Below are 27,331 nucleotides of genomic sequence, written 5' to 3' on the forward strand. Positions count from 1 at the left end.
GCCATCTTGCGAGCTTGTCGTATCGTCCGTGCGGGGAGCTGCTTTGACGCAGCACCGCTCACCTTCAACAAGGCGGACTGGCAGCCCTGAGCGTCGCAGTCATGCCGGCCGGACCCGTGCAGGCGGTGCCCCCGCCGCCGCCGGCGGCCACCGAGCCCAAACAGGTACCGCGACCCCCGCACCTTAATCGGCAGCCTAAGCCTCGGCCTGGGCCCTCCTCTCCGGCGCGGGCGCTCTTCACTCGTGTAGAGGAAGAAGCGGCCGCTTACTAGGGCTTGGAGGGACTGCAAGTCCCAGGAGGCAGCGCGCTTCCCGCCCTACGCTGCCTTCGGGTAGCGAAACAAGCGGTCTTTCAAAGTGTGGTTCGCGGACCAGCAGCATCAGCATCACCTGGGAGTTCATTAGAAATGCCAGAACTAAATACTAATGCATTTTAGCAAGATCTCAAGGTGATTGGTTAACGGTTGAGAAACACCGATCCAGCTCACTTGCAGGTTTTCTGTGGTACTGCCTCTCCTCACCCTGCCCTCTGGCTTTTGCCCAGTAATCCCTAACTTCCCAGCCTGTAGGGTACATTTGTGGTAGTTCTCAGTATCTACTCTTTGCGTACCCTTAAGCCAACCACCGTGTGAGGCTCCGACTGAACCAGAATGAATGGAGCACAGCTAGTTTATGAAGTTCACGGTTCTAGTGGGGAGACAGATAGAAGTGAATTCTCAACAAATGTTTATTGCTTTAATCACCATAATTGATACCAGCCAGCTCTTAAATCAACCGAGAGGGAAAGAGGTGTGTAAATCATTGCAGTGTGGTGTGATATGCCCTGTAGGTGAAGCCCACATGAATGCTAAGTAAATTGTTTTTAGAAAGATGAATTGGTTTGTCAGATAGGTGATTGGAAAGGGGAAATAGCATCCTTTATTCATTCAGCAAACCTTTATTGAGCACATACAGGTGTGCTGATTACTGCTTTGGGTTCAGTATACAGCAGAGTACGTGAGAGAAGAGGTCCATACCCTTAGCACAAATATTTAAGTATGTCAGTACCCCTGGTATTTTCCCAGTCATTTGGGGAAAAGTAAACAAGGTCATACCAGATAATTGCAAAAACACCAGGGTAGGCATCAGGTGGTGTCTCAGATCAAGAGTAAATTAAAAAGTGTGGTTGAAGCGTAGGGTTGGAAAGGAGTGGCAAAAGATGCATTTGGGGGGATTTGAACTTTTTCTAGTACACAGTGGGGAGAAAGGGAAGAGTTTTAAGCTGGATAATGACATGTTTGTGTTTCAGAAATTCAGGTAGGCAGGTTGTGATGAGAAATGCTAGGAGCACAGTTATTCAAAAGATGCTGAGGGCCTAGCTTAGATTGTGGCAGGGGGGTGAGACAGACGGGATGGGCAAGCTCAAGTCACAAAATGGCTGGTGGTGCAGACTCTGCAGCTAAAGTCATGTGTTGGAATCCTGGTTCTGCTCTTTGGTCCAGTTAAGCGTTACATTCCTCAATTTTGTCATCTGTAAATGGAGTATTCACGTCATAAGGCTCTTATAAGAGTTAATCTATTTAAAGTTTTTAGAAAAGTATATGGAACCCACTACGTTCTTGGTAAATGTTATCATCGAATGTGGAGGCTGAGGAAGGGAGAGGAGGCCCATGTTTCTGGCCTGAATGACTGAGTGCATGGTTGACCATTCATAAGGAAAGTGGTTAGAGAAGAAAGTGCCCGGGAGTCAGCTGGATCTAAAGTTCTCTGGCACATAAGAGTGATCTGGGACATCAGTTTGGGCTGGATTGTTCAACCTAGAGGTGGTAGGGGAAGTAGAGGACATGGTTGTGAGTGCCTGAGTACAGTGTGAATACCTTGGAGAATAGAATTTGGGGGAGCCCTAGGGCAGAAGATGAAACAGGAGCTAGGAAGGAAACTTGGATGGAATGGTGAGCAAGAAGTAAAGACAGGCGAGAATGGGACCTAGGAGTTGAGGAGTAGAGAGTTTTGTGAAGGCATGGTCACTGGTCACATGATCAGATGGCTGCTGTATTTGGCATTTTTTACTTTGGCAAGAGCACTTGAAATGGATGGGAGGTGAGGAGGTAGGAATGGTAAGACAGAGAACTCAGGATATTTACCAGAGGAAGAGGGGAGAGGACAGCAGCAGAAAAGAATGTGAGGGCAGGGGTGCTGCTATTTTTTTTTAAGACGAGAGATGGACCCTTTGTTTACTAAGGAGAAGAAGCTAGTAAAGAAAGAATATTGGAGTTTATGGGACAGTTGATGTTGGGTATTCCAGTGGGGTTTCACAGAACATTTGTGCATTGAGTGGTGGTTAAGACTGGAATAGATGCAGAGGAAAGGGGCATAAGGAGTTGTCAGCAAAGAGTTTCCTGTTTCTTTATTCAGCAAACAATCATTAAATATTCCATGCCAGGCACATCCCTAGGTGCAGACATGGCCTTCTGAATTCTGGGAGATGGTTTCTTAGAATGTGGTCAGATTCTCACCCCCATCCCCCATCTTAATCACCGGGGCACTTGGTAAAAATGTAGATTCCCAGTGTCACTGAGACCACTTGCCTGTGAGGGAGCCAAGGAGGCTGCTTTTTTCACTGGTTTCCCCAGGAGAGTCCCACTCAAGTATAGTGCAGTTAAGATAACCACTTTTCTGGAACAGAGGGTCCTAACTAGAGGAATGTCCACGGAAGAGAGTCTACATTCTCAATAATATTTTAGAGGAGTTTGACAGTGGGGATCCAGTCCCAAATCAGGAACTTTAAGACATTATTTTCCTTTTCTTGTTTTCACAGCCCACAGAAGAAGAAGCTTCTTCAAAGGAGGATTCTACTCCCTCCAAGCCAGTGGTGGGAATTATTTATCCTCCTCCAGAGGTCAGGAATATCGTTGACAAGACTGCCAGCTTTGTGGCCAGGTAATGTAGCTGCTTCTGCGTTGTCAGCCTAGGCCTGTTAGCTCATCTGACACCACAAGCTGGCGGTGAGGTAGGCAGTGGGCAAGATTGGTGTCTACAGCACAGCATGGTAGGGGCAGAATGTGAATCACACCCAGTCCCAGAGTCACCAGGAACCTGTGCTTCCAAAATGGGCCTGAGGAAGTGCCTGGAAAGTTGCTTTGTCATGGATAGTATGTGTGTCTGTACTACTGTATGATAGTATGATAGTCTGAGCTGCTGACCTGAGGAAGACAAAGAAAGGAGTTGATTGTTCTCAGTATGTAAGAACTGTGCTCAGAGCTTCAACTGACCCATCTGTAAAATGGAATAAAATACCACCTCAGAGTTGTTGTAAGGCAGGAGAGGAGGAGTGGGACTGAGCTGCATGTGTCAGCAGTCTTCGTGGATGGCATGGAAGTCAGTCTGAGTTCCTCTCACTCTTCCGCATCTTATATACGCTCCCACTTCCTCAGATGGAATCTTCTTGATGGCCACTTGACTCCAAAGGTCAACACGTCCCCTAGTTTAAAATATTCTTTGGCAGCCAGCAGGCCTCATGCAACCTACAGAGCTCTTGTTTTTCTTCACAGTATATATTTTTAAAACTAGAATTAGTTGCCACTGTTGAAAAATGTGGAGATTGCACAATAAATCTGGATTTCTGGCTTCTGTGGGCAACCAGACAGCTCATTGCATGGAAGAAGTAGCTGGCCTAGAATAGACTCCTGCCTTCGGTCAGGGCATATACTCCAAAGGGCCACTCCTTGACCCCAAGGCAGCATCCCCATCACAGTACATCATGTAATACAGGACTCCTTCCTTTCCCAACCCCCTAATATAATGAAAGGTAGAAGTTACTCTGCTTGATGGCTTTCACTTGTCAGGCTCCATGCAGATTCATATTATTACATTTCAAAGGCTTTGATTCACTTGGGTATTGCGTTAAATCTGTTCTGTGCTTGATTGAACAGTCAGATTTAGGGCAGTAAGTGTTGTGTTTATGATAAATGTTTAGTACCTCATAGCAACGCTCATACTTCTCTCTTCCCCCTGATAATTTAAAAACAGAATAAATAGGGTGTTAGAGGAAGAATCACCACAGTCTCACTACCAGAATAGTTTCTACCAGCTGTTTTCACTTTCCGGTTTCCTTCTGGGCCTTGGCATCCTTTTTTAGATCCTTTAATACTAGTAGATACTTTCACATCCTGCTTTTCCCTTTTGTGTTGTGTTATAAGCCTTTTCCCATGTAGCTCCGTGGTCCCCTGATGCTGTGCCGTCCTTGATACACCATGCTGAGGTGATGTTCCTTCCTGGACTTGGCAGTCTCCTCTATATTTTCCTTCAAGGTTGTTTCCAACATTTCAATTTGGCAAATGAAGCTGTGGGGAAATCTGAGCATTTTCTTTCCCTTCTAGATTGTTTCCTTAGAAGAGAATTCTGTGTGGCACATAAGTGGCTGAAAGAGGGTTTTTAAAGATTTTCTTAAACATTTTGCCAAGTAGCTTTCCAATAATTTTGTGCCAGCCTCTGCTGCCATAGAAATAAGAGTTTCCAAGTTTTCTTAAAAATAAAAATGTATGCTTCCATATTTCTAGATTTATTTTTGGCTAAGGTGATTGCTTTGTAGGCATTTTTAAAATCTGGACTTGCTTTCATGTACATTGCAATGAAGGAACAGACCAGCACCATCCCACTCGGGGATAAAGAAAGCATGCAGGACCCTCTACTTCACTTCTGTTGGGTCACATATATTGATTGATGGAGCATACAGTAAAAATCACTGAGTATGTTTTTCCGAAAGAAGTTTTTTCTCTCTTGGTTTGGTCTTTCCTGAATTTTCCTGTCAAGAAACTGAAGTGGAAATTACCCTTAAAAAGTCCCACCAGCTGGGTTGACTCAGAATCATGTCTTTTTCTGCTGAAATCTATTCCTTGTGTTAGAGAACATAATTCTAAAATTAACATTAAGTTAATTTAAAAGAACAGAATCTCTTGGAACAAACATTCTTGCCTTCTTTTTTTCTTTCAGATTATTCCCAGATGTGGTAAGGTTATGGCTTAGGAGGCAGTGATAGAAGAAGCAACCAGAGCCCCCTTTTCTTAGCAGCCCTTTGTCTGCCCTGGGCGTTTGCTGGGTATGATTGTCTAGTTTAGCAATATCTAAGTGTGCACTTACCTTCCTCTTCATATATGGTTTGCATTATAAGAGAGGGAAAGATGCTTCTTCCCCAAGTAGGAGGTTCCAGTTGGACTAATGTACTGTCAAATTGAGACCTCATGGTGTTATTCATGCTACAGGGTGTGGCCAGAGCTTGCAAAGTAGCTAGCCTGGGTGTTTACCACTGCCATGGCAGTTTGTTACGGTTGCTAATCTGGGGCACAGTGTTGCCTTTATGTACCCTGTCTCCTGCCCTCTCTTCAACTAATAGGGCCAGGGTGTGAAAGTCTGAAGAAAGGGAGCAACCTGCTACCAGCAGCCCCTAGAACCATCCCTTGATGATTTTGGAGCATCTTCTGAGTGTTGGGCTCTGTCTGGAGTAGTGAGGGAAGCCCCACAGACATCTAATACCCAGATCATCTCTAATGTTTGTGGAACAGCCCTTTCTAAGTTTCATAGGAGTGACAGCCCTTGGATTTCAGGCCAACCTATGATTCAGAAAAACTTTGGCATCTCCTTAGCTGATTTGATCTCAGTACACCAGGGTAGAGAGAGAAGGTAGTATTAGTTGCATCTTACACATGGGAAATTGAGTCAAAGAGAAGGTTGGGTTCCCAATTTTGGGGGTGGGGAGGGTAGAGGGGCTGGAGATTGAGTTCACTCGCCAGTGGCCAGTGATTTAATCAATCATGCCTCTGTAACTAAGTCTCCATAAAAAACCCTAACTGATGGGATTCAGAGAGCTTCCAGGTCGGTAAGTAAGAACACATCTGAGGGGGTGCTGGGAGGGTGGTGCACCCCACACTCTACAGGGACAGAATCTCCTGTGCTGAGGACCCTACCAGACCTATCCCTGTGTGTCTTTTCATCTGGCTGTTCATTTTTACCCTTTAAAATATCTTTTTTTTTTTTAATAAACTGGTAATCTAGGAAATTAAAAAAAAAAAGAGCGGGGAGGGTTGATAACTTGAAGAATTGTTAGTGAACCCAAAATATGAATATTGTCCATATCTTATGTCTTTAGGGTTAACGTGCTTTCTGACTGACACAGATGGTGTATATGTCTGACACCTTGAAGTATTGCCATTGGGCTCTCTAAAAATCAGGGTTTCCTAAATTTCACGACAGGGAATTTTTTTTTTTTTTTTTTTTTTTTAATCCTGAAGTTTTAAAGGAATGCAAACTGGGGACCTGGGGTTTATGTGGAAAACTGTCTCAGCTACCGAGAGAGGTAGAGACCTCCCTTCTATTCTTACCGCTCCCCTCGTTATCTGAATGTGCCTTACATAGCAGCACAGATCATGTCCTTGGGGAGCAGTTTTTCCAGTGTGGGCCTCACTTAGTAAATGGGGTGATGTGGTAGTACTTGGACAAAGTACTACTTTGGACAAGGTAGTACTTGGACAAAGCATTACATCAAATGGTCTGTGTTTTGATGTTTTTCTCAATCCTTGTGGTTACCCAAAGGACAAAGTGTCAGTTTGGTGCTAGTGTATCTTTAACAGTACTCCAGCCCTCTGTCCTCTTTCTTTCTTTCTTTCTTTTTTTTTTTTTTTTTTCTTTGTCCTCTCTCTTTTTAACTAAGATCTGGCCTCAGTCTCAGGAAACCTTGAACTAGACTTTAATGATACTACTTTGTTTTCATTATGTTTAATTTTATGTTTCCTTTTGTTAGTAAAGCCATACTGATTTTTACTTGAAGTAGTAGTATATGCTTTCCTTTTTAAGTAATTCTTAAAATGAATAAACTTCATTAAAAGAACACAGTAGCTTAGATAATTTTGGGAATGGCAAGACTAGCAGAAGGGCTGCAGGAATGACAGAGGTCTGGGACACCCTGTGGTAGAGGTGTTCTGGCCCAGGCTTGAAGGAGGTAGACAACTCTGGCTGGTGACACAAGAGTTTCAGGAGGACCTCTCCAGTGCTTAGGGATGGGCTAGTTTGATGAGTGGTGACAAGAAGGGGGCTTGAATGGGTAATGTTCTGAGTCTAGGCAATTGTAAGGGTTGTAGTGTTAATTCTCTTTCCTTCTTTGTAGAAATGGACCTGAATTTGAAGCTAGGATACGACAGAATGAGATCAACAATCCCAAGTTTAACTTCTTGAACCCCAATGACCCTTACCATGCCTACTACCGCCACAAGGTCAGCGAGTTCAAGGAGGGGAAGGCTCAGGAGCCCTCGGCTGCCATCCCCAAGGTCATGCAGCAGCAGCAGCAGGCCACCCAGCAGCAGCTGCCCCAGAAGGTTGGAACTCACCCCTCCCTTCATATCCCCAGGGCTAAGAGGGAAGCCTGGACACAGAGGGGAGGATAATGAACTCTGCTCTCCAAACCTCTCTACCAGCCAGGAAGAGACACGAGGTTTTTATCTACTGAGGCTCAGATAGCAAAGTACTGTTGACAGTTGGCATTTTCTGAGCACTGCTTGTCCAGCTCTTTGCTCAGTGCTTTAGGAGTCTTCCTGTCACCTCACAGCAGCTGCTTAAGGAGGACAGCAAAGTGACCATTTTACAGCTGAGGAACCTAAGGCTTGGGGAAATACAGTTTACCCAGGCCACAGTCAGGAGTCCAGAGTTCAAACTCTTGGCCCCTGCTCTTTGCCTTGACCGTGGAGTGAGGACAGTGGCTTGTGATCCCCTTCTTGAGCATCCCTCCCTTCCATCTCACCTTCCCAGGGCCCCTCCATCTGGCCTGCCCTAATACCCTAATCCTCACTAGGTCCACAAATAGGGACAATTAAGGGTTGTCGGTGTGGACAAGAAGGGCTGGCACAATTTCCCTCCTGTATAGACCTGGACTGGTCCTTTCTCTTTGCTGTTTTCCTGAACCATGGTGGCAAAGGCTACCTCTTGTTTTACAGTGGGAAATAAAGGTTCAAGTAGATTCTGTTACCTTGCATTGCAATTTACTACTCCTAGGGCCTCAGGCTACCTCAGTTTCCTCATCTGTAAAAAGGATTCACAGTACCTGTTCTGTCCACCTCGTGGTTTGTGTGGAGGCCAGATGAGGTAACAACCGTGGAGTCCTCTCCAGTGGGTCCTCTGCACACATGTAGGGCTTACTGTGGCCTCCATATCCCTCGGATGGGATTTAATATGGCATGTTCCTGTAGAATCTTCTGCCACCAAGTTTTGGCCCTCAATTTCAGGGCAACAGCAGAAATACAGAGGGGCACGGTTCTTGCTCAAAGCCATGCAGGGAGTTGAGGCCACAGTTGGCCAACTAATTGGTGCTCTTGTGAGTTAGTATTCTCTCACACCATGGGCCAGTGATGTGCACATGGTTAACAGAAGCGTAGAGGTCCATGCCATCCTATCGGGGGTGTCTTCCCACCCCCCTCGAGCCTCACATTCCCTCTTTCTGCATCGTAGGTCCAAGCCCAGGTAATCCAAGAGACCATCGTGCCCAAAGAGCCCCCTCCTGAGTTTGAGTTCATCGCAGACCCCCCCTCCATCTCAGCCTTCGACCTGGATGTGGTGAAGCTGACGGCTCAGTTTGTGGCCAGGAATGGCCGCCAGTTTCTGACCCAGCTGATGCAGAAAGAACAGCGCAACTACCAGTTTGACTTCCTCCGCCCTCAGCACAGCCTTTTCAACTACTTCACGAAGCTGGTGGAGCAGTACACCAAGGTGCCTGGGCAGGGCAGGGGCCGGGGTGCTGGGCCTAGGGAAGGAAGGCATCTTGCGGAAGCACTGAATCTATTCATGTCTACAAGGACAGTACTCCACCGTGGGTCCCTGGGCAGATGTAAAAATTCCAGTTCAGTGTAAAGTCTTGATTTCTATTGAGTTTTTCTTTTTAAATGTAACAGATTGCTGGTTTTAAAGAGAAGTGAAACGTGTGATTGATAACTGTCATTAGGTTAGTGCCTGCTATGTGACAAAGCCAAATGGTACTAGCTGCTCTTAAGTACATTTAAATTTTCAGTTGCCTTGCATAGTACCTGAGAAGAAGCAAGCCGTTAATAATTGCCTCCTTTTTGCCCAGTTTAATCTTCACAAGAACCTAGGATGTGTTCCCCTCTCCCCTTTTTCAGAAGTAGAAACAGGCTCAGAGAGTTGAAGTCACTTACTCATGGTCTCAGCTAGTAAGTGGCTGCACTGACTCTTAACACCTATGTTGTTTTTCACTCTAAAAAGTACCTGGAATTAGAATATAATTTAAGTAGATATTGAGAAACAATTCAACATAAGCATAGCCAGTATTGATGGAATGCTTGTATATGTAGCATGTTTTCATTTAATTCCTAATAAACTCTAAGGTAGCCACTGGTCTCCTTATTTTATAGAAGAGGAAATGGGCACAGCAAAGTTAATTTGGATAGAGTCATACAGCCAGGGCTTGCTGAGCTGGGACATGACCTCTGGCATTTTTACTCCAGACCCTAAGACCTGGATCTTAATTATCCTGTTAAAAATATCTTAATTATTATACTACATTGTTGTAATCAAGAATCTGGACAAGTCAATATTGGTATTGAAAAATAATTGGATCTGGGGTCCCTGGGTGGCTCAGTCGGTTAAATGTCTGACTTCACCTCAGGTTATGATCTCACATAAGAGTTGTGAGTTTGAGCCCCACATCAGGCTCTACACTGTGTGGAGCCTGCTTGGGATTCCCTTCCCCATTTTCTTTCTCTCTCTCTCTCTCTCTCTCTCTCTCTCTCTCTGTCTCTCAAAATAAATTTTAAAAAATTAGATCATTAATTTATTGCAAAGAACACTGATAACAGATTTGCCAGTGGCTTGTTTTTCTTGTTATACATGTAGTGGAGGTTGTCTTCCTGATTAGTGGCATGATTTGTACATCTTTTCTTGTTATTTAGAAACAGTACATTAAAGATCTGACTTAAAAGGACTCATAATGATTTCCTCTAATTTTGATCTGAGTATGTAACTAGAAAGAATTACAAAGATGTATGCGTTTAGAAAATGATCAAATCCAAAAATGGTAGAGTAGCTAAAATAACAATCATTTGAAGGCCAAAGGGTTAGTGTAATTACACAGTATCAATTTTAAGTGAGCCCTGTGTTAATTTTCCCTAGTGGACTACTTCCAGGGTTAAAGGTTCCCAGATACCTTTTTACTCTGTTACTTTCCTGTTTCTTCTCCCTCAGAACTTGGGTATAGACATTTAGTACTCTAACCTGAGGGCACTGGTGTCTGTCTTTAGCCATGGGAGATTCCAGGAGCAGATTTAATCCTGGGATAGAGGTATAGAGAGGATGGGGGCGGGGGAGGGGTGGGCTGAGCCAGTTTACCAGTAACAATAAATACTATTTGTGGGGGGAGAGGGGTGCCCGGGTGGCTCAAGATGGTTAAGCATCTGACTTTGGCTCAGGTCGTGATCTTGTGGTTTGTGAATTCAAGCCCTGCATTGGGCTTCTTGCTGACAACTTGGAGCCTGCTTCAGATTCTGTTTCTCCCTCTCTCTCTGCCCCTCCCCTGCTCACATTCTCTGTCTCCCTCTCAAAAATAAATTTTTTTTTTAAAATTAAAAAAAAAAAAACTATTGGGGCAGGTAGAATGACTGGCTGTTTTGAACAAAGCCATCATTTGTTGTCAAACGTATGTTCATTGTCAGAATTCATTTCAAATTCTGGAATTAACAATAGTGAACAGAAAACAGATTAATTTCTGTCTATGGAGTTTCTGGTCTAGTGAGGGGGCAACAGGCAAGTGCAATGTCAGTGGATGTTAGCTGGTAATAAATCCTGTGGAGAAATAGAAAGCAGGGGACAGAGATCTAGGAGATAGGGCCTGTGGGTGGCAGTCTTGGGTAGGGTCATCAGGGGAGCATGTGCAAAAGGGTAGGAACATTTCTGTGCCCTGAGAGCAGCCAGCACATGCTGACTGTACCCTGGGTGATATAGGCAGTGCATTTGTGTATTTTCCTGCTGATTCTTGCAGCAACCTTTTAATGTTGACCGTGCTGACTTTAAGTGGTGGTGTCACCATTTGTAGAAGGAAGCCAAGTTACAGAGGTTAAGTAACTTGCCCAAAGTTGTTGCATAGCCAAGTGGAGCTGGGATTGGGACCTGGAACCCTATGCTCTCACTTTTCTTATGCCTTTCCACAGGCTCCAGAAGGCAACCTCTTTGTCCTGTGTTGTGCACTGACAGTTGCTTTAACTCTTTTGTGTTTCAGATCTTGATTCCACCTAAAGGGTTATTTACAAAGCTCAAGAAAGAGGCTGAGAATCCCCGAGAAGTTTTGGACCAGGTAAACTGAATTATAACCAGTTACTGATGGTGCAAGTTACTTTGGGTTGTTTCATGTTTGGAAATAGTCTCTGAGGTGGTACCTTGCTGTGTTCCAGGCACAGGAGTGGTGAGAAGAAAGGCCTTGTGGCCACAAAAAGCCAAAGAAACCTAGATTGTCTGGTCGCTAACTTTCTGTTTTTCTCTCAGCTTTACTGGATCTTCCTCTTTTTTGCCCTCACTAGAAGCCAACTCCTGAGCAGGTTTTCTGGTGACAGATGCCTTTTGAGGCCCCAAGTTCTCAAGAGTCAAGGAGAGAAGGCATATTGGTGCTGCCTGTTTTGGGTAGCTGCATGAAGGTTTTGTTTTCAGACTCTCAGATTGCCGCTGCTTTTGTGGGTACTTGGTTGTCACACAGACTTCCTGGGACGGAGTTTGATGCTCTGTGAGAACAGAGCCTCTTGCCAAATCAAGCAGAAAACTCTGAGGTTATAACAAATGGCTGCCCTTGGGGCCCAGACACAAGGTTTCTGTGACATTTAGAATTTTTTTTGTTTGTTTGTTTACATTTTATTTATTTTTGAGAGAGAGAGCACAAGTGGGGGAGAGGCAGAGAGAGAGAGAGAGAGGGAGACACAGAATCCGAAGCAGGCTCCAGGCTCTGAGCTGTCCGCACAGAGCCTGACATGGGGCTCGACCTCACAAACTGTGACATCATGACCTGAGCCGAAGTCGGATGCTTAACCGACTGAGCCACCCAGGTGCCCCGACATTTAGAATTTTTATTCTGTCCAAGCTTTGGGCCTGACTGAGACCAGATGCACATACCAGGAATTTCCTCTTGTAGGCAGAACAGTCTCCTCTTCCAAGGGAGATGCTGGCTTTGGTAAAGGTATTGAAGGTGGCTGCTCCATCAGGAGCTGACCCTGATTCAGCATAGCATCATGCTGTTTTCTGTTTCTTCAGGTGTGTTACCGGGTGGAGTGGGCCAAGTTCCAGGAGCGAGAGAGGAAGAAGGAAGAAGAGGAAAAGGAGAAGGAGCGGGTGGCGTATGCACAGATCGACTGGCATGATTTTGTTGTGGTAGAAACAGTAGACTTCCAACCCAATGAGCAAGGTAGGTCTGTGAGGAAGGGAGGTGTGTGACTCCAGATGGGGAGCCAGGAGCTTAGAACCATCCTGGGATATTTCAGATACACATCTCTTCCCAGGGAGCAGCACAGTGCCCCCGAGGTTTTTATCAGTATGTTTCATCTCTGCTCTCAGAAGACTTTAGATTTACCACATTGCCCCCACTTAAACCCAATTGAGCAAACTTAGTGCCAGACCTTGGGTGGGTGTCTGGAGCTGGGAGAGAAGTCAGACAGCCTTGGCCCTTGGAGAGCTCACAGTGCGGGAAGGGCAGACAGATGGGCCTCTGATAAAGAGCGTCTGTGGAGGTCTCCCTTTGACTCTGGATTGCTTTCTGCCAGGAAACTTCCCTCCCCCTACCACGCCGGAGGAGCTGGGGGCCCGAATCCTTATTCAGGAGCGCTATGAGAAGTTTGGGGAAAGTGAAGAGGTTGAGATGGAGGTCGAGTCTGATGAGGAGGATGAGAAACAAGAAAAAACGGAGGAGCCTCCTTCCCAGTTGGACCAGGACACCCAAGTGCAAGACATGGATGAGGTGTGCTTCTGAGAGGGCCTGTGGGGCTGGCCTTTCCTTCTGGAGCTTAAGGAGATGGGGGTGCTCTCCACCAGAGTCAGAGATCCACCTCCCTTGTGAACCTTGGAAGGAGGCACAGGTCCTGAATAAGGCATCCTGGTTGAGCAGCTGCCCAAACTCAGGCAGCATAGAACCTCTTTCCAGCTCAGGCAACAAAGATTCATTCACAGGCAAGGATCTGAAAGCTGTGCTGGCTCTGTTCTGTGACCTTCCCCCTTTGCCCAGAGGCCCTGCTCCCCACTGCTCCTGTGCCAGCTCTCAGTTAAGGAACGCTTTGCACCACATGCTTTGATACATTTGAGCTTGGGCCCAAATGATCAGCAGTTCCCAGACCTTTTCTAAGTGTAGCCTGTTGCTTCCCTTCGACCGCCTCTACCCCCTCCGAGGCAGGCCCGCCGAGCAGGCATAGAGCCTCTAGAGCCAAGCTGCCTCCTCCCCTTGGAAAGAATTTGTGTGTGAGAAGAAAGGCTCCTGTGTCTGTGGGAATTGACTTTTTCTCTCCCTCCCAGCATTGCTCCATGAGCAGCTACCATTGAGTGCCAGCTTGCCCCCCGCACCCCTCCCCAGCATGTTTAAGTGCCCTTGGCCTCCTGGGACTGCCTGGTGCCAGCTGCTGGAAATGCCTGGGCGGAGTGTTAGCACCACAGCCCCCAGCACTCTCATTCATGTTGTGAGGAAGCAGCTTGGCTGGCTGCCGGCTGGCCTCGGCTGCCCCCAGAGGCTTAGCACATGGACGCTGGCTGGCAGGGACCTAGGTTCCTTGCCACTCTGAGAGCTGCCAGGGCTCAGCTGCAGGGGGATGGCCTGTCGGCCCTTCTTTAAGTCCTGCCATTGCTTTGCTTTTCAGGGTTCAGATGATGAAGAAGAAGGGCAGAAAGTGCCCCCACCCCCAGAGACACCCATGCCTCCTCCTCTGCCCCCAACTCCAGACCAAGTCATTGTTCGGAAGGATTATGACCCTAAAGGTAGGGCCTGCCTGCTTTCCTGCCTTCACATATTCCTCAGACCTTCTGTTTCTAAGAGGGCTCGAGGTTGCTGGTCGCGAAGGCATTGATAGTCTTTTCCTTTGCAGGCCTGGTGATAGGGAACAGAGCTTAGTCCTCTTTGGTGCCCAGGTGCCTTGCACAGTGCTAGGTACAGCATGGCACTAAATGGATGGGTCTTGGATGAGTAACACATGAATAAAACAATAATTTCTTAACGTCTGTTGCTTCCCAGTATTCTCATTCAAGCATCTCTGTTTTTTGGGTTTTTTTTTTTAGCTTCCAAGCCCCTGCCTCCAGCCCCTGCACCAGATGAATATCTCGTGTCTCCCATCACGGGGGAGAAGATCCCTGCCAGCAAAATGCAGGAACACATGCGCATCGGGCTTCTCGATCCCCGCTGGCTGGAGCAGCGAGACCGCTCCATCCGTGAGAAGCAGAGCGATGATGAGGTGTATGCACCAGGTGAGGTGGGGGTTCTCCCACCCAGTCCACACCCCTTCTCTGACTCCGCCCTGACTCCCTTTGACTCATGGGCACGTCTAGACTTTAAAGAAATGAAAAGCAAGAATTGAGGTCAACAAAAACTTTGGAGGATAGGTATAGTCTGTGATGCTACAAAAGAACTGCCCGTTTTCCAGAAGGACTCTTCATAAGACTCCTCCAGAGGCAGATACCTGACATGGATGGCATCCCAGACATCCCAGAGTTGGAAGGGTGCTCGTCTTGGAGTTGTCTTAGAATGAGGGCTCTGGTGGCTGGAGCACCTTGAGCAATTTGAAATGAGACACGATAGAGAGAAACCTGTCCCAGAAGCAGGAGACTAAGCTTTTAGTCCTGACTGCTACTTGTCGCTTTTGTGACCCTGTCCTCCCAGTTGCTTTTCGTAAGTTAAGCAATTGGATAGCCTCTAGTGTACGGGCTTTTTGCTGGTTGGGCAGCCTTCCCCAGGCTCAGAGGATAGGCATGCTATGTTGGGACCCAGATTCAGGCCTGCTCCATGGGACCAGCCTCTACCCTGTACCATGAGAGTTGCTGGTATGTTGGAAGGACACCTGGTTTTAGTTTTCCTTTCTGCTCCCTGCCTCCGTTTTGTGACTATCCAGGTCTGGATATCGAAAGCAGCTTGAAACAGTTGGCTGAGCGGCGTACTGACATCTTCGGTGTAGAGGAAACAGCCATTGGTAAGAAGATTGGTGAGGAGGAGATCCAGAAGCCAGAGGAAAAGGTGACATTCTGATGGATCCTAGTACTTTCCCCACCCTCACACTCCTATACTTGGGCTCAGTTTCAGAAGCCCTGACAAGCTGCGGCTTTGCTTTCCTTTGTAGGTGACCTGGGACGGTCACTCAGGCAGCATGGCGCGGACCCAGCAGGCTGCCCAGGCCAATATCACCCTCCAGGAGCAGATTGAGGCCATCCACAAGGCCAAGGGCCTAGTGCCAGAGGATGATACGAAGGAGAAGATTGGTCCCAGCAAACCCAATGAACTTCCTCAGCAGCCACCACCTCCATCTTCAGCCACCAACATTCCTAGCTCTGCCCCTCCCATTACCTCTGTGCCTCGGCCACCCGCAGTAAGCCAGTAGCCACTTTGGGACTAATCTTTTAGCATTTGCTTTTTGGGGTTGGACTCTATTGGCTGAGAAGGACAGCTTCCTTGCAGCGGGGCCCAAGGGCTGCTTGGGTTAAGTTGAGAGACAAAGAACTCTTTAATAGTAAGTGGGAACCTCTAGTCTGTGTGGGAGGATTGGAACAGGGAGGGAAGCAGGAGGCAAAAGTGAGAAGCAGGCTTGGGGCAGAGAAGGGCTGCAGGGCTTAACAGGTCTTCGAGGACTGTTGGCCTGTCTCCAGGAAGCTAAGTTGAGGTCAGCCTCTTTAGTGGCTTTTTCAGTGTCTGCCACAAGCAGCTGGTTGAGTCTCAGGAGGAAAGAATGTCACCCTGGGCCTCTCTTGGCGTAGTTCCTGTCAGAGTTTAGTCATGGGCTGCAGTTTGTCAGTCCCAGGGGATTCAGTCGGAGCTTTCCAGCCCCCATCCTCAAAGGTTGCTGGTGGCTAATCACCAGCCATATGTGCCATTGAGGTCCACCTTTGGTTTTCTGTGATCTATGTGTCCCTTCTTCCCCACAGATGCCACCTCCTGTTCGTACCACGGTTGTGTCTGCAGTACCTGTCATGCCCCGCCCCCCGATGGCATCAGTGGTCCGACTACCCCCAGGCTCAGTGATTGCCCCCATGCCGCCAATCATCCATGCACCCAGGATCAATGTGGTGCCCATGCCTCCCTCAGCCCCTCCTATCATGGCACCCCGCCCACCCCCCATGATTGTGCCGACAGGTCAGTGTCTCTCATGTTGCTTTCCAAGCCATTGGGTCAGGACTTTGGACCAGGCACATCAGCAGTGGCTGATGGTAGTGCCCAGCTTTTCCAGTTGGGTGTCCAGCTCAGAGAAGAGCCTTGGTTTCCCCATGTGAACAATCCCTGAGCTAGGAGCTGGGGAACTGGTGGTCCTAGGGGAGATAGGCTGATGTGGCAGAGCTGGGGTCTGTGCACCTGGAGTGGTCAGGCCCCAGACAGGTGCAGAGGCCTAGTGAGACTTGCTGTCAGCTGGCACCTACTCCATCCATCAGTTCTGCCCCTCTTCTAGGCTTCTGTTGCCCAGTGTGGGCAGTCTCTTAGGTCTCCCTGCCAGGGAACTTACTGGCTCTCAGACTGAGCCAGGAGTGACTCTTCACACCCCTGACTGTGAGAAGTGGGACACCTTTGCAGTCTTTCCTCATTTATCACCATCCCTGAGTCCCAGGGCCCTTCCTCCCACTCATGCGGCTGCTTATTCCTGTCTTGGCAGCATTTGTGCCTGCTCCTCCTGTGGCACCTGTCCCAGCTCCAGCCCCCATGCCCCCTGTCCACCCCCCACCTCCCATGGAGGATGAGCCTGCCTCCAAGAAACTGAAGACAGAGGACAGCCTTGTGCCTGAGGAGGAGTTCCTACGCAGAAATAAGGTATGTGATACCAGAGTGCCACCTGTGGCCTGGAGTGACTAGTGGGGGTACCCAGTCTTGCCCCAGTTACACACTCCCTGGCGCACCCTCTTCTCCCACTGTTTTGGCTTCTGGGGCCTGGGTCAGTTATTGGAAGCCTGTAAGGGCTTCTGGGTACACAGTAGATGCATAGTCAACAGTGGAAGGATCGGACCAAATAGGCAGTCCCTCTGTTGTGAACTATCATGGAGACCAGTAGGAAAACTAGCTGGTAAGCAGCAGGACTAATGTAGGCAGTAGGACTTGAGTGTGAAGGGACCTTGAATACTGGAAGAAATCCCGGGTGTAGTTCTTAATTTCTTTGCGACCTTCTTCTGTGGCTCCAGTCCTTTGAAGTTCTCCCTGTTGTGGGGATCCTGTTGGGGTGCTAGAAATAAGAACTTTGACACTTCCAGTGCCTAAGGAAGCTGTCCGCCTCTAGTGAGGAGGCAGAAACAGTCCTAGCCGCACTCCCCCAGTGCATTTGACCAGATTTTTTTTTTTCTTTCTGATAGCAGTTCCCATTTTCTGAGTACCAGCTGAAGTGCCAAGAGCTACACGTTTTATGGGCACTTGTTTCTTCAGTGCTTACAACAGTACCATGCAGTCGTTGTGATCACTTGTTTTATAAACTTGGCGTTGAGGCTCAGAGAGACCTAGTTAGCAGGGAAACTGAGTTGGGAGCCTAGGTCTCTGACCTTGCAGTTTATATTCTCTCTGTGGTGCTTCTGGGGTTTGCAGGGCATTTTCTTACTACTTTTTCGGTTCCAGACTCACCAAAAGGCAGGGTAGAGATCGTTTTAAAGATTTCTTTACTCTGTAAAGGTAAGGTAAGGAAAGATATTTCCTGCTCTGTAAAATGAGACTTGGATTAGTTGATCTCTAAAGATCTTATGATTTGAGAGTCAGAATTTCATGGGGTTGGTCTGGGCCAACTTCTTAGGGAGTTGGCAAAGAGGAAGAATGTGACTTACTAGGAAGGAAGGAAAAGCAGAGCATGCTGGGGGGAACCAGAGACCTTTAATCCCAAATCTTGAAAATGGGGGGGATGAGTTGTGACATCATACTAATGGCCTTAATAGTGAATTGGAGCAGAGTCCAGGAGTTCACATGGACAGGAGACATTGTTCAGACTGGTCCAGGAATAGGAGAGCATAGTTGCTGATGGGCTCAGGGTTCCCTGGCCATAATGGCCATGTCCTATTTTGCAGGGTCCAGTGTCCATCAAAGTCCAAGTGCCCAACATGCAGGATAAGACTGAATGGAAACTGAATGGACAAGTTCTGGTCTTTACCCTCCCGCTGACAGATCAGGTATGAGTTGGTGTTGCTAACTGGCATCAGGTGCACTGGATCCCAGGATTCAGGGGGCAGCTTTCTTTAGCTGACCTTAGCAAAGAGGTGAATGACCTCTCTCTGTCCCACAGGTCTCTGTCATCAAGGTGAAGATTCACGAAGCCACGGGTATGCCCGCAGGGAAACAAAAGCTGCAGTATGAGGTGGGTCACATATCAGTGCTCCTGCCCCTTGGGTTCAACACCTCTGCCATCGCAGAAGCTTAATGACCTGTGGAATCTAAAGGAGTGGGGAGACATGTGGGGTGGCCATGTGAGTCTATCCTCGAAGTGATGATGCTGGCTAGGAGTGCCAGGGCAGGTTAGCCTGACAGAATGAAACTCTGCTGGGGTCACAGTATAGTCTTGTGTGAGGCCCAAAAAACTTTTTGCCTTAATGACTAGGGTGGACATTTGGTCGGTTTCTGGCCCAGAGGTAGAGGTACGAACGGGAGGTAGAGCCATCCCAGCCAGTGTGGTCTGGGGTAGCCTGGCTTTGTGCAGGGACACAGAGGTCATAGTCCACCTCAACCTGGTGTCCGCCTGGCATGCTTTATTCTCCGTCTCAGTACTTTGACAAATGCCTACTCTGAGCCTCAGTTTCCTGCTCTGTCAGATGAGACTTGGACTAGTTGATCTCTAAAGATCTTCTGATTTGAGAGTCAGAATTTCATGGGGGTTGGTCTGGGCCAACTTCTTGGGGAGTTGACAAAGAGGAAGAGCGTGACTTACTAGGAAGGAGGGAAAAGCAGAGCATTCTGGGAGGGAACCAGAGACCTTCAGTCCCACCCTTACACCCTCCCACCCCCCACCCCCCTACCCCCCTACCCCCCTGCCATTGTCCTACCTTCTTTCAGGCCCCTGTATTCTCTGAGTTCAGAGTGAATGGATGTTGGGAGTTGTGAGGCTATATACTGTTAAAGGCCAGATTGCCCTGTGCTAAAGCACACCATCTGTTTTCCAGGGCATTTTCATCAAGGATTCCAACTCACTGGCTTACTACAACATGGCCAATGGCGCTGTCATCCACCTGGCCCTCAAGGAGAGAGGCGGGAGGAAGAAGTAGAGGGAAACCTGCTGTCAGATCTCAGCCACTGCCGTTTTTGCCTCTACTATCCCCTACTGCCCCACCCTCTGCCCCAGACCCAGGAGACCCTGCCTTGCACATTTCTTTATTTCTTACTAAGTTTGGAAATTCAAATGGTCCTGAGCTTTCTAAGCCACTCTCCTTCCCAGTGGTCTCTGGAATCCCTTTGTGTTTGAGTCTTGATTTGAGGGGATTCATTTCTTTAGGTAGCATATTAGGAGATATGAACCCAGAGATGTCCTGTGGGATAGTATCATAGTGCCAAGTGGCACTTGGCTGATAGAATATGGTTGTTCTCATTATTAATCATTTTGTATTTTGCCATGGGTTGTCTAATAAACCTCTTGTGTCCTTCTTGTGAAATCAGTGTCCTGAGACTTGGCTCCTCTTTTGCTCTGAGGAGTGCTGGACTTTTAACTAAATTCTTGTTGCCACCAAGTCTTTCATGAATCCGTCTTAGATTTCTTTTTATGGCTCGTTTAAAACATTTGGACCTTTCAAAGGCATACCCTGCGTATTTAACAGATTGCTACAAAATGCCTTTAACATGCCAGGACCACAGAAGAACAAGGACAAGTGTGATGCACTTCCTGGGCCAGTGGGCAGCAGAGAGATACATGTAGATGAGACTTGGGGTTGGTGGGGGGGGGGCAGTATAGTTTCCTGCAGACCTGGAATCACCCATCACCTGATTGGCTCTATGACCTTAGGCAGGTGGCTTACCCTGAGTGAGCACAGGGACATGACATTTTTTAAACTTATTTATTTACAAAATGCTAAATTGTGCCACAGCCTTGAACCATTCCAAGGATTTTATAAAATTTAACCAGTTTAGTGTTTATTGTTTTAAGTGTTTCATCAGTTTTAACCTACATAATCTTGAGTATTCCTGTTTTATACTGAGGCACAGAGAAGGTGGATCATATGCCCACAGCCACACAGTAAGAAGATGAAAAGAATGTGTGCAAAATGCTTGTCACAGGCCTTGCTCCCTAGCAAGAGCCAGACGCCGGCTATTATTTTTGGAATTATGCTATCACAGGGACATAGGCGCCGCTGTGGGTGTTCAGAGGAAGGAAGGTGAGAGCCTGTTGAAAACTGTTTCCTGGTTTGAAACCTAAATCCCATTTTATTCTGAAGATTTCATGTGTGTTTATCTTTTGAGAGTTTGTAATGCCTTTTCTTTGCAGTCCCTCCATTCGATCTTCCTAGCTGCTCCATGAGGTCCTCTCCAAGGCTCAGGGGGTGAGGCCATTCCTAAGGTCATAGAACCAGTATTCTAGTCACCACCCTGCTCTACTCTGCACACTATGTAGAATTAACTATTCTATATTGTTATATTTTGTTAAAAAGTAAGTGAATAATTATAGATAACTCCTGAGCCATATAATCCATGAAGCAAGACAAGAGATACTCCTATTCCTTGTGCCTAATATCCACTTGCAAGCTAAAGCTTCTTACTCTAGACCTGGGGCACAGATGGCCCTTCTGCAGTGCCACTTGCATGGCTCCATTACACACTACTGGATCCCTCACATTTTTAACTTGGTCAGAGGGATGTTCTTCCTCACCTTGTTTGACATTTACTGGAAGTTCCCCCCAGGGGCAGAGTGGGTTCCATGGTTTGGGTGCCTAAAATGAAGGCACTGCTGGTTGCTTCTCTGTAGTCAACACCAAAAACACTAAACACCACCTGGGAAGGGGGTCAGGAGACCTGGGGGAGTCCTGTGCTCCAAGCTCTCCTTTCTTCCACGGATTGGCTCTGGGGATGGGGAGTAGGGTGTGGTGTTGGGCACTGTCCCCCACAGATGGCAGATCCCAAGGGCTCTGGATCACGGAGGCTAGGAATGTATTTGGGTAGAATGTGAGTGAATGGGTCCTTTGAGCCACCCTCTGGGGCCCAAACCCAATTTCCCAGAGCTCCTGAGTGGACATCTGTCCTGGCTTAGTCCTGTTGAAGAAGGGCCATTGACCAGGGTAGCCTTGTAACCATCATTGGCCTTGGGCACAGCACTCTGTACTTCTGGGTTAGGGTATGCAACATGAAGGCAATGCCTTGCTCACACAGCTTTTCTGAATCTCACTGCAATTCTCTGAGAATTATCTGCCCCATTTTTAAGATTAGGTGGATACCCAAGGTCATGTAGCCAGTGAGGGCTCTGGAAGGCCAAAATAGCTCTTATATTCCTGGAGACCACGCTGTCCTACTGCCTCACCAGGGGAGGGGAGAGATGTTCCTGTTGTGGGACTGCTGGGAAAATGGGCAGGACTTAATGCTGTCAGAGTGGTTGTCATTTTAGACTTAGGCAAAGAAGACATTGGGAATTATAGACATTAGGAATTTCACTTTCAACTCTACCAGCTGCTTGAATTGTCATGTAGCCGAGAGGAAGCCACCTATGATTATACCCGTTTCATTTTTTTTAAATTAAATATTTTATTAGGGAATATATATAAAGGTTATATTAGGTTACATTAGAGTATATACTTAAATGGAAATATATGACATACTCGATAGCAGTTCTCATATGTAATAATTCACAAAGGCAAAATACAATACGGCTTAAGCAACGTGTTTAAGGGTACACATACTAGTATATAAGATTTTTTATTTTTTTTAATACAAGTAAAATGTACCATTTAAAAAAAATTTTTTTTAATGTTTATTTTTGAGAGCGAGAAAGATAGCAAGCAGGGGAGGGGCAGAGAGGGCAACACAGAACCTGAAGCAGGCTCCAGGCTCCAAGCTGTTAGCACAGAGCCTGATGTGGGGCTCAACCCACAAACCATGAGATCATGACCTGAGCTGAAGTCGGACATTCAACTGACTGAGCCATCCAGGCACCCCTAAAATGTACCATCTTGAAATTAACATTATTAACTCTAGTTTGGGAATTTGCTCTAAACTATTCTATATTGTTACATTTTGTTAAAAAGTAAGTGAATAATTATAGATAACTCCTGAGCCATATAATCCATGAAGCAAGACAAGAGATACTCCTATTCCTTGTATCGTTACAGAGAAGGTATTACTGTTGCCTTTAACTGAGTCCAGTCAGTGTTATCCCTGAGATATGGTGATTAGATTAGGGTTAGGCGCGTATCCTAGTGTGAACATAATACATGAAGGAATGCCTCCACCTCACTATTGAGCAGAAACTACCAGAAGATTCTGTTGTATTGATGTGTGGAGGAAGGATGTGAGCCTGTAGCTGCTGCCATGAGGGGCTCTAGCTTCAGATGAAGGTAACCACAGGAAGGAGGACAAAAAGAAAAGGGAAAAGAGGAAAATGAGGCTGCTCTCCCTTGTCAATTTCTGGATCAAACTGCTCCTGAAGCTCATTTGCCTATGAATTTCTTTTAAGTTGTAGGACCCACTAAATGCAGTTTGGGGGTAAGCCCATTTGGACCGCTGCCACTTGGACCAAAAGAATCTTAACTGTTATTCTCAGTGTAGGGATAAGGAAGTTTTATAGTTTGCCTACTCTTCATTGGCTTCTGGGCGCTTAAAACTGTCTACCTTTTAAACCTCAGCTCCATTCTCATTACAAATCCAGGCTATGACATCTGGATATCGGCTCATGGCCAATGCTGCCAGATTTTCTAAGCTCATGCAAGTTTCTCATTCCAGGATCCAGGAGAGGGGACTTCCCCGGGGCCTGTGTAAGCTCCTAGAGCAAAACTTGCAGGAATGACCCCAGTAGATGATGTGACTAGGTTATCCATACATTCCTGTAGCCCTGGCTAAGCATCTAATCCTCAAAAGAACACCTACAGCTGCCAGTCTACCTGGATGTCTCACACCATTGCCAAAGGCCTCTTAGTATTTCAGGGAGCCACATGACTCTGCAGGGCATTCCTGTGGATCATTCATTCATTCACTCTTGCTTTGTTACTTCAGTCTGATCACCCCAATCTCTGAGCCTGCTTCTCCTTCGTGAGCTTTGCAACTTGCTGCCCTGTTTCCTGCCCACTTTTTCCTAGATCCCCACAGAGAAGCTTCCTTATTTCCATCTACTCCTCACCCCCACCAGCACCCTTTCCCCTAGCATTCTTCCTACCTTACCCTGCTTTATTTTCTTCTTCACACACATGTTCTTCCTCTACTGCAATATAAACTGTTGGTCCTGGTCTTCATCTCTCTTGCTCACTAAATATCAGATAAAGAGTTCTGGAATTTGAAGTAAAGAAATGTAACAATTGAGTGTCTACTATGTGCTGGAGGCTTCAGAAACAGTTCATGGAGTTTACCATATGTCTTTTTTTTTTTTTTTTTTAAGTAAGCTCTACATCCAATGTGGAGTTTGAAATCATGACCCTGAGATGAAGAGTTGCATGCTCTACTGACTGAGCCAGCCAGATGCCCCATCACCAAGTAATTATTGACATTTTTCAGAAGAGGAAGCTGAGGTTCTGAGAAGTGAAGTGATTTTGCATAAGAAATGCCCAGTTATTGAGGGGAACAGCCATGAAATGAAGTCTCCCAAGCCATGTTCCATTGGTTAGATTAGGTAAACACCCCTGCTGCAGCCACAGGCCGTGGTGGGAAATATTCAAGACAATAATGGATTTGCAAAGTGCTTTGCAAACTACAAACATCAGCACTCCTGGCTTCCATCTACTGAGTACCTCCATGTGTCAGATGCTTAGCACATATTATCACACCAAAGTCTCAGAACAACTGCCCCAAGGAGGTATATTTTCCAGTATTTCCACTTTGCAGATGAGGAAATGGGCTCAGAGAGAAGTGGTTTGTCTAAGGTACACAGTGACAGCTGAGATTTGAATTCTGGGTCGTCTTGTGTAAGAAAATTAAAAGCTGGGGCCTCAAGGCCTTAACTTGAGAAACATTTACTCTTCCAAAGATGGACACCCAGGTGCTTCTAATATCCCTCACCCCCACTGCAAATACCTCTGAGCTAAACATCACTGTGCCTATGCCCTTACAGAGCTGAACATATTTGGAATATGATCATCCTAAGACCAGAATTATGAAGTCAAAGGGTTGTCAATACTTTGCCCAACTTCAGGTCTCACATATGCTCTCCGTGTGTCTGGCTCCTCTCTCCCTTCCCTGGAATAGGCCCACATCCCCATGTAAGGCCCACTCTGCCCCTCCTAGGAGCTGGGAGTAAGAGCCCACCACTGTCTAGAGCCATTGGAGAGGAGGAATGTCCTCCTAGACTTGAGAGTTTAAGACCAAAATAGCCTGCGCCCAGTCCCACGTCTGCTGTTGCCCTGTTTATGGAAAACCAGAAGCCTATGGAATGTGAAGATTGCACAGTGAAGTCTTCAAGAATGTCTGGGCCATGTGGCATCAAGGAAACACCCGGTGAAATCACTCAAGTCTTAAGACCCCCTTCTTGGGACCATGCCATGGGCCCCTTAGCCTGCCCCAGGCTCTGCAGCTCAGGCCTGGCTCTCACAGTGCTTTCTTTTTTCTGGGTCTGTCTGCCTCACAGATCTATGGGGAATATCAGATGACAACGTGGTTGTGACTTGTAAACTATAAAGTACTGGGCTTAACTGAGGAGCTATTATAGTGACTCTAAGTGTTGACAATCCTGGGGTGAGAAGTAGGCTTCTGGGAGCTAAGTCTATATAGATACAATTGGTCCATGCCTCCCCATAAACTGTTGGTAAGAGCTATTTTCAAATCCTGCCTCTGCCACAGCTATTGCTGGGACTTTAGGGAGCTGATTTAACTTCCCTGAACCTCAGGGTTTTTTTTAACTGTAAAAATGGGACAAAATTGTATCTACCTCATTGCACGAAGGTTCCAAGAGATGGTGTGACCAATTTGGAAAACAGTTTGCCAGTTCCTCCCTCAGAAGATTAACAGGTTACCATATAACCTAGTAATTCCCACTCCTAGGTATTTACCCAAGAAAAACAAAAATGTATGTCCATACAAAAGCTTGTACCTGACCATCACTGGCAAATGGATAAACAAATGTAGTATTGCATTTGGTGCAATATTATTCAGGCACAGAAAGGAGTGAAGTACTGATAACATGCTACAACATGGATGAGCCTTGAAAACATGCTGAATGAAAGAAGCCAGACACAAAGGCCACGTTGTATGATTCCATTTCTATGAAATGTCCAGAAAGGGCAAATCTTTAGAAACAGAAAGCAGATTTGTGGTTGCCAGAGACTAGGGGAGGAAGGATGGTGAGTGACTGCTAATGGATAGGAATTTGGGGGGTGATGAAAATGTTCTAAAATTAGGTTGTGGTGATAGTTGCACAACTCCACAAATATGCTTAAAACGATTGAACTATACACTTTAAACTGGTGATTTTTATGGTAGGTTAGTTATGTCTCAATAAAGCTGCGGGAAAAAGATTACAAGAGAAAGGTAGAACTTGGGGCAATGAGTGTCTCAATAAACGTTGGTCATTACTCTTATTAACTGGGTCTCCCAAGGGCTCATTTAAAGCCCTAGAGGCAGTGAGCAGGGGTTGCTGAACTTCTAGCTCAGCCTGTGTCTTTAAGACGTTGAGTGTCCCTGGGCGAATCCCTGGACCCTTCCTAGGTCTCCTCAGAGGTCCTCATGAACGGTTGAAACCATCCCTACCTACATCCCTGGGGTCTCGCGAGGAGCCAGAGGCTCAGGAGGCAATGCGGAATCCCCAGCGCACTCCTTCAGCCTGTGACTGAGCGGCGCTTGCAGGTGACGGGCGGGCGGGAGCCAACCGAGAAAGGCCCGGGGAGCTTTTTCAGGTAAGCTCTCTTGATTGACAAGCCCTGGGGGGAGGGCTCCCAGTGACGGCTGCCCCGCCCCCTCACGTCGGGTCGGTTGGCGCCAGTCTAGGGCAGGTGGGCGGGCCCTGGGGTCTGCTGCGCCCATTGGGCGTGGGGGGAAGCTCCCGGGAGGGCCTAGGGCTCCGCCCCTGGCCTTGCGGCGGCCAATGGACGCGGCGCGTGGGCGGGGCGTCGGCGGCGTCGGCGGCGGCCCTGAGGCTGAGGCGGCTGAGGTGGCTGAGGTGGCCGCTGGGGCTGAGGCGGCGGGCGCGGCCAGGATGGCGAAGAGCCGCGGAGAGAACGGGCCGCGCGCGCCCGCGACCGAAGGAAGTCTGTCCGGGACCCGGGAGAGCCTGGCCCCGGGCCCCGACGCCGCAGCCGCGGACGAGCTCAGCTCTCTCGGCTCCGACTCGGAGGCCAACGGCTTCGCCGAACGCCGCATCGACAAGTTCGGCTTCATCGTGGGCTCGCAAGGCGCGGAGGGCGCGTGAGTAGCGCCGGGGCTCGGGGCCGGGGGCCGGGGCCGGCGCGGGACCTTCGCGGGGGGCCTCCACGCTGACGGAGCTGCCCTCAGGACAGACCGACAAGCTCCCCTCCCAACCGGGGACAACTGACCCCTTCTCTCCCTGCCCCCCCCCCCACTCCCCCAACCAGGGCCGACTGACCCGCCCCTCGTTCGCGAGCCTGCTTCCGACCTAAGGACAGACAACCCTCCACCCAGCCCCCGCCCTCCAGACACATTGACCCGCCCCCAAGAAGGGCCCACAGTGCCCTCCTCCCAACTGCGGGACAGAACGACAGACACCTGGCCCAACCCCACTGCTGCCACCGCGGCCTTAGGCCTGATTGTGCCACCCCTGACAGGCTCACAGATGGCTGCCCCTCCCCCGACACATACCTTCTCTACCCCCATCCCCCAAGACCCACAGATGCCCCGTCTCCACCCTACTACCCCGCACCAGGGGGATACTTTAGGAAGAGGGACTTCAAAGGGACAGACTGCCCTGCCCTCATTCCACTCCAGGACAGACTGACCCCTTACCTCAAGGCACACAGGCTCCTGGGTGGACTGGACTGACATTGGTCATCTCCCTCCCAGACAGTCCCACCCTGGGGCAGATAGTCCCTTCCCTTCAGGGAAGGGTCAGAGAGT

The 27,331-nt window shown here is 47.8% G+C and overlaps 2 protein-coding genes across 2 annotated transcripts in view; both read left to right on the top strand.

Moving 5' to 3' along the window:
* Nucleotides 1-24: 24 nt before the first annotated feature.
* On the top strand, nt 25-19,794 carry SF3A1 (splicing factor 3a subunit 1). The gene is made up of 16 exons (XM_047826837.1): nt 25-164; nt 2,798-2,919; nt 7,139-7,346; nt 8,473-8,730; nt 11,249-11,323; nt 12,268-12,418; nt 12,774-12,967; nt 13,854-13,971; nt 14,269-14,454; nt 15,096-15,217; nt 15,321-15,566; nt 16,120-16,327; nt 16,839-16,993; nt 18,223-18,324; nt 18,438-18,509; nt 19,309-19,794. The coding sequence occupies exons 1-16, from the start codon at nt 102-104 to the stop codon at nt 19,408-19,410; spliced, it is 2,382 nt and encodes a 793-aa protein (XP_047682793.1). The 5' UTR covers nt 25-101; the 3' UTR covers nt 19,411-19,794.
* A 3,950-nt stretch (nt 19,795-23,744) lies between these two features.
* TBC1D10A (TBC1 domain family member 10A) overlaps nt 23,745-27,331 on the top strand; it is a 34,065-nt gene continuing 30,478 nt past the window's right edge. Inside the window, exons 1-2 of the mRNA XM_047826853.1 lie at nt 23,745-23,806; nt 25,970-26,665. Coding sequence (XP_047682809.1) covers nt 26,346-26,665 — 320 coding nt within the window. The 5' untranslated portion in view covers nt 23,745-23,806; nt 25,970-26,345. The remainder of the gene's footprint in view (nt 23,807-25,969; nt 26,666-27,331) is intronic.

Source organism: Prionailurus viverrinus, chromosome D3, assembly GCF_022837055.1.
Source record: "Prionailurus viverrinus isolate Anna chromosome D3, UM_Priviv_1.0, whole genome shotgun sequence".
Lineage (NCBI taxonomy): Eukaryota > Metazoa > Chordata > Mammalia > Carnivora > Felidae > Prionailurus > Prionailurus viverrinus.